This window comes from Callorhinchus milii, unplaced genomic scaffold (assembly GCF_018977255.1).
Source record: "Callorhinchus milii isolate IMCB2004 unplaced genomic scaffold, IMCB_Cmil_1.0 Scaffold2, whole genome shotgun sequence".
Taxonomy (NCBI): Eukaryota; Metazoa; Chordata; class Chondrichthyes; order Chimaeriformes; family Callorhinchidae; genus Callorhinchus; species Callorhinchus milii.
This window is the reverse complement of record NW_024704743.1, coordinates 101712800-101719225: the sequence shown is the minus strand read 5'-3', so window position 1 is coordinate 101719225 and position 6426 is coordinate 101712800. Positions and strand designations below refer to the sequence as shown.

The 6426-nt window shown below is 45.1% G+C and overlaps 1 protein-coding gene across 1 annotated transcript in view; it reads left to right on the top strand.

The window, feature by feature from the left end:
- The first annotated feature begins 2123 nt into the window (after nt 1-2123).
- sybu (syntabulin (syntaxin-interacting)) overlaps nt 2124-6426 on the top strand; it is a 52269-nt gene continuing 47966 nt past the window's right edge. Inside the window, exons 1-2 of the mRNA XM_042332248.1 lie at nt 2124-2192; nt 3976-4171. Of these exons, the coding sequence (XP_042188182.1) occupies nt 2166-2192; nt 3976-4171 (223 nt within the window). The 5' untranslated portion in view covers nt 2124-2165. The remainder of the gene's footprint in view (nt 2193-3975; nt 4172-6426) is intronic.

Below are 6426 nucleotides of genomic sequence, written 5' to 3'. Positions count from 1 at the left end.
GAACATCTGTATTAGTGCTCTGCTGCCTAAGTCCTGTTTAACTTGTTGAGAAAGATGGTGGGAACCTAAAATGAGTAGAGGAGCAAAGGTATCTGGGGATTCAGATTCACAAATTTCTAAAATTAGGTCGATGAGGCTATAAAAGTGTCAATGTTGTCTTGGATATTCCTATATCAGAGGAATAAAGTATAAAAGTGAGGAGATAAGGTTGAATTTGTGCAAAACCTTGTTTAGACCATATTTTGAGTATTGGGTTTAACTCCACACTATAAAAAGGGTATAGCTACAAAGGAAAGAGTAGTTTACTAGGATCACAAGTTATCAGTATAGACACAATATGTTAGGCCTTTTTCCATCAGAGAAGAGGCGTTTAAGAAAGGACCTAATAGAGGTATTTAAAATTATAAAAGGGTTCCATAAGGTTAGTATAAATAGGCTGTATCCATTAGTTGGAGTGTCTGTAACCAAGAGACGCAGATACAGGGGATCGAAAAGAGACTTTAGGAGGAACTTGCTCACAAAGAGGGTAGTGAGATTGTAGAACCCACCTCCTGAAGCAGTGGTTGAAGCAGTTGTTTAAGAGGAAGCTAGACATATACATGAGGGAGAAGGAAATAGAAAGGGTATGGGAGGGGGTTAGGATTGGAGGGAGGGTGTTAGGATTGGGCGGAGGCTCTTGTGAAGTATAAACATTGGCTTATTGGTTGAACATTGGCTGAACTGAATGGCCTGTTTCTGTGTTGTACATTCTATGTAAATCTATGTAAATCGTAATAGGATGTGTTTTTAATTTAGATTTTCTACTGTGTACAGTTTAGCTCACATTCCTGTTGGACTGAGCAAACAATTATGTTTTTGTTTGGGTCACAGTATATGTCAGTTTTTGTCATCCTTATGGAAAGTAGTAGAAGCAGGAGGTTGTTATTCATGGTTTCTCACGAGTCAGTAGTTTGATTCTAATCAGGTTCGATCCAGTGACAAGATCCTGTCATACCACCATTTCTAGTAATGTCTATCAGTGCTTTAACTAACCGGGTTAGAGTAGTTTTTATAATATTATACAATTATAATAATAATAATCCTTGCATTTGATGTAGCTCTTTATTAAATCATCAAAATGTCTCGAAGCGCTTCACAGGATTTTTACTATGCTGTTCAGTGACTGTATGTTGTGGGTCAAGTTGAAAGCCAGTTTGTGCAGAGTACTCCAGAGCATTGCCAGCCCAGCCTGCCTGACTCATCGGTAGGACTTGGGAGAGCAGACTGACGACAGGGATTTTTCCTGCTGAATTAATATTATTAGAAAATGAAACGCTGAAAGAAAAAAACTTCACCAACTTTGAGAGTGAAAGTTCACCTACTGCCAAACCGTGATGACTTTGAATGATGGGACCTATAATGTCCCTGTCCCATTTTATCGATTCAGATGATTGTTGGACCCAGAAAAATAATAATAATAATAATCCTGTGGAGTCCTGTAGCTCAGTGGTTAGAGCACTCGCTTTGCAAGCGAGAGACCTGAATTCAATTCCAGGCAGGGCAAAACCTTGGGCAAGTTTCCTTACTCCACACACCTAATAATAATCCCTCCAAAACCAAAAACAATAATAAATTGGTCATTTTTAATCTACGACTGTTTGTGGGACATTGCTGTGCGCAATTGACTGCCGCGTTCGCCCACAAATATACAGTCAATTCACTTTACAGTATATTCTGTGAAGCGCTTTGGGACGTCCTCCCGACGTGAAAAGCGCTATATCAAATGCAAGGACGATCATTGTTATATTATTAATACACTTGGTGTGGCACCTTTTACACGGGAAGCCCCTTCCAAAAGCACTTCGCGGGCTAATACCGCAAAGTGCGGCGACTCCGCAGCTCACGTGTGCCCAGCGATGCCTCGCGGACAGCCTGGAGGTGAATGACCATTGTTATTTCGTGGGGGTGGTGGTGATGGCCGGAGCACAGGGAGGCGCTCCCTCTCTCCCTGTTAGAAGGGAAAGAGATGGCTGTGGTTTTGCCTCTCAGTCGAGAGGGCAGAAGGTACCAGAGAGAGCGGAGAGTGTGGAGCTGATGTGCCACGTGGCCTCCAGTAACACGCAGGCGCTGATGCATCTCATTTCTTCCTCCTCTCCAAATGACAGGTTCCAGCGGGAGGGAACGGAATGGGACCTTTCAATGAATACCATAAGGTAAGGACATGGCAGAGGGCACCTGGTGGGGTCCCGGGGGGGGGGGGGGTCTCAGCAATGGAAACATCACCCCTCCGGTTTATATTTTCTCTGCATCTCACGTGAATAGATTCTCCCATCTCTGTGCAGTGTGTGTGTATATATATATATGTAAAAGCTGATGGTGCAGAACACACGACCGAGGTTTATTCTACGTGTCTGGCAGTGAAGTAGCCATTTGCTGCATCTGGTTCCCATCTGCTAACGGCTTCCGATGGCTTTTTGGTGCTGCGGGACCCCCCCCACACCCCCCACCCCCCCCCCGGCTTGGCCGGTGGGGGACTTGTCCCCCTGTGTTTTGTGGGGCAGAGCCGAAAAGGTGGTGTCCACAGTGTTGGCGCAGTGTTGCGATCGTGTCAGAAACTCCCTGAGGGGTGGACAGGGGGACACAGAGAGGGGGGGAGGGAGGGAGGGGGTTAGGGGAGACTTTTGGTGTCGCTCTCTGACTCTCTGCGGAATTGATTGAAGGTTCAGATCCGCTGATGTTTGTTGGAAATTTCTGCTGTTGAAATCGACAAATGTGTGGGTTGGGGGTGAATTACCAACAACAACAACACCGCCGCCGCCGCTGCGCTGCTCCTCCCGCACAGCCGACACTGACACAGGGAGAAGGCAGCAGCTCCGAGTGGAACATGTCATGTGTTTTGGTTAACGAAAAAGAGAGAGAGAGAAAGCTTTATGGTGGGTGTGAGTGAGGGTGTGTGTGAGTGTGTCAGTGTGTGTGAGTGTGTGTGAGTGAGTGAAGGTGTGTGTGAGTGTGTGAGTGAATGAAGGTGTGTGTGAGTGAGTGAAGGTGTGTGTGAGTGTGTGAGTGAGTGAAGGTGAGTGTGAGTGAGTGAAGGTGAGTGTGAGTGTGTGGAGGTGTGTGTGTGTGGAGGTGTGTGTGAGTGAGTGTGTGTGTGTGGAGGGTGGAGGCGCAGTTGCAAATACTGCGGCTCCATAAGATTCATAGCACATGTATGATGCTGATTAACTGGAGTGATGATGATGATGAGGGTGGTGATGATGGTGGTGGTGGTGATAATGGGATGATGATGATGGCGGTGATGATGATGATGATGGTGGTGATGATGATGATGATGGTGGTGATAATGATGGTGATGGTGGTTGTGGTGATGATGATGGTGGTGGTGATGATGGTGGTGATGATGGTGGTGGTGGTGATGATGATGGTGGTGGTGATGGTGGTGGTGATGATGATGATGGTGATGATGAGGGTGGTGATGATGATGATGGTGGTGATGATGATGGTGGTGATGATGGTGGTGGTGATGTTGATGATGGTGGTGATGATGATGATGATGGTGATGATGATGGTGGTGATGATGATGGTGGTGATGATGATGATGGTGGTGATGATGATGGTGGTGATGATGATGGTGGTGATGATGATGATGATGGTGGTGATGATGATGATGGTGATGATGGTGGTGGTGATGATGATGGTGGTGGTGGTGGTGGTGATGATGGTGATGATGATGGTGATGATGGTGGTGGTGATGATGATGGTGGTGGTGATGATGGTGATGATGATGGTGATGATGATGGTTGTGATGGTGATGATGATGATGATGATGGTGGTGATGGTGGTGATGATGGTGGTGGTGATGGTGGTGATGGTGGTGATGATGGTGGTGGTGATGGTGGTGGTGATGATGGTGATGATGGTGGTGGTGATGGTGATGGTGGTGATGGTGGTGGTGATGGTGGTGGTGATGGGGTTATTTTGTTTGGTGTTGAGTAGGATCAGAAGGTGCGAGAGAAGGAAAGCTCACGCAGCCGCATCCCGAGACTGGTCCTCCGCCCGTACCGACCCAAACACAAGGGATCGCCTTCTCCTGAATCCCCCTTTTCCGAGGAGGAGCGGGAGAGCCGCGATTACCAGCAGAGCCCCGGCCAACCCCGGGCAGCCGTCTCCAGCAGCCTGAGCTGCTGCTCCGGTAAGTCTGTCAGCCATGGGAGCAGGGCAACAGCTTACTGCTCTCTCTCTCTCTCTCTCTCTCTCCATCCCCCCCCCTCTCTCTCTCTCTCCCCTTCTCTCTCTCTCTCCCTTTCTCTCTTTCTCTCCCTGTCTATCTCTCTCTCTCTCTGTCTATCTATCTCTCTCTCTCCCCCTTTCTCTCTATCTCTCCCTGTCTATCTATCTCTCTCTCTATCTATCTATCTCTCTCTCTCTCCCCTTCTCTCTCTCTCCCCCTTTCTCTCTATCTCTCCCTGTCTATCTATCTCTCTCTCTCTCCCTTTCTCTCTATCTCTCTCTGTCTATCTATCTCTCTCTCTGTCTATCTATCTCTCTCTCTCTCCCTTTCTCTCTATCTCTCCCTGTCTATCTATCTCTCTCTCTTTCTCTCTCTCTCTTTCTCTCTATCTCTCCCTGTCTATCTGTCTCCCTCTCCCTCTCTCTCTATCTCTCTCTCTCTTTCTCTCTATCTCTCTCTTTCTCTCTTCCTCTCTATCTCTCTCTCTTTTGGGATTTTTTTCTCATTGCAGTGTGAGACCTTATGTTTTTATGTATATTAGCCAATTGCAATTTTTATTTATTTTTCACACACACACACAAACACAGCCCTTCTCCACTCCAAATAAAAATAAAACACCCCAATCCAAATGATCCCTCCAGCCTGAAACACCTCCCCACGTCTCTTCCTGCATCAGGTCACCTTTGGGGCCGTATTGCGGAGTCTTGTCTGCAGCATTGGGTGACTGCTGATGTTTGACACTTAGTCAAGGTCAAGGCACACTTTTGAGGCAGATAAAATGCAGCAGCAAGGCTGAGGTTACAGATCCACAACAATAATGGCTATACAATGCTGCACTAACAGCTGACGCGACTGTAGCCCACGTTTTTTTTCAAATCCGGCAGCTTGTTATCCCAGATCCACGTCAAGGGGGCACTGTAAGATCAATGAGAATGCAAGTGGTCAAGGTGGTTTTCTGCCAATACCTGTCTCTGCCTTAAATCGCTTACCAACGCTTCCTCACATCAGTTATGAGTGACCAAAGGACACAGGGATATCCCCCCCCCCCCCCCCCCCCCCCCCCCACCCATCCCCACTAAAGAAAAAGTGGCAAAACACTTTTTCAGAAACCCGATTTATATTGAAAGACTATCCAAAAGTTTCAGATTGTAAGACTGTTTTGCATTTGTTTCAAAATTTAGCATTGCAGATTTTTGGGAAAATTTTCAATATGGAGGTCATTTTTCTGCAGTTAAAAATGATCTGTCTCCTACATTAAAATCTGAACTAAAGTAATTTTCACGATTCTGCACAGTATTAATTATTTAAACAATATGATCATATGATAATAAAAACAATGATAACAAATTGCATTTATATAGTGCCTTTCATGTCAGGAGGACGTCCCAAGGCACTGGAGCCTAATATTTCTTACAGTTAGTTACATTTTCACATCAGGATGTTTCTTCACAGGATATGCAGTACTGTAAAGTCTAACGATTTTATTTTGTAATCAATGACCAGAGGAAATGAACCAAATGGGCAGTTTCTATTTTAACATTCTATGATTCTATGAAACATAATTTCAATGTTTACAAACAGAATTGTGCAATAGTGCCATGCATTGTGTAATGGTGTCTGTCTTAAACAAGATGTATTTCAGTTTATCTTTAGCCTGGCTTAGTTTCTAACAGTCTCACCTCTGAGTCAGAAGGTTATAACAATGACACAGTGCTGATGGCATCATTGGTGAGACATTAAAACAAGTTCATGTCTATCTGATCAGGTCGACTTTAAAAATCCCATGACACTCTTCAAAAAGAGGAGTTTCTCCTAGTGTCCTGGCCAACGATCCTAAGATAAAATTGCTCATTTACTTAATAGCTATTTTGGGACATTGCTATGCTGCCACATTTGCCCAGAAAAACCCAGTCACGAGACTTTACAATAAATGATGTGAAGTGCTTGGAGACATCCTCTTGATCTGAAATGCTCTGTATCAAATGCAAGGATTATTATTGGTATTAATTCTTATTTAAATGGTGAGGTGATTTTTTTCTAGCAGCTGAATGTAAGCTGTGAAATGGTTGCAACCCCAGATATTGAGACCACTTGAATTGAAATGTGAAAATGTGCAACTGGTCAATCTGTATCCGAATGCTGACATTTGGGGGTGATTATGGGACCAGGCTGAAGAACCCCCATTTATTGGGGATAGAGCAAGGCAAATTAAGCAA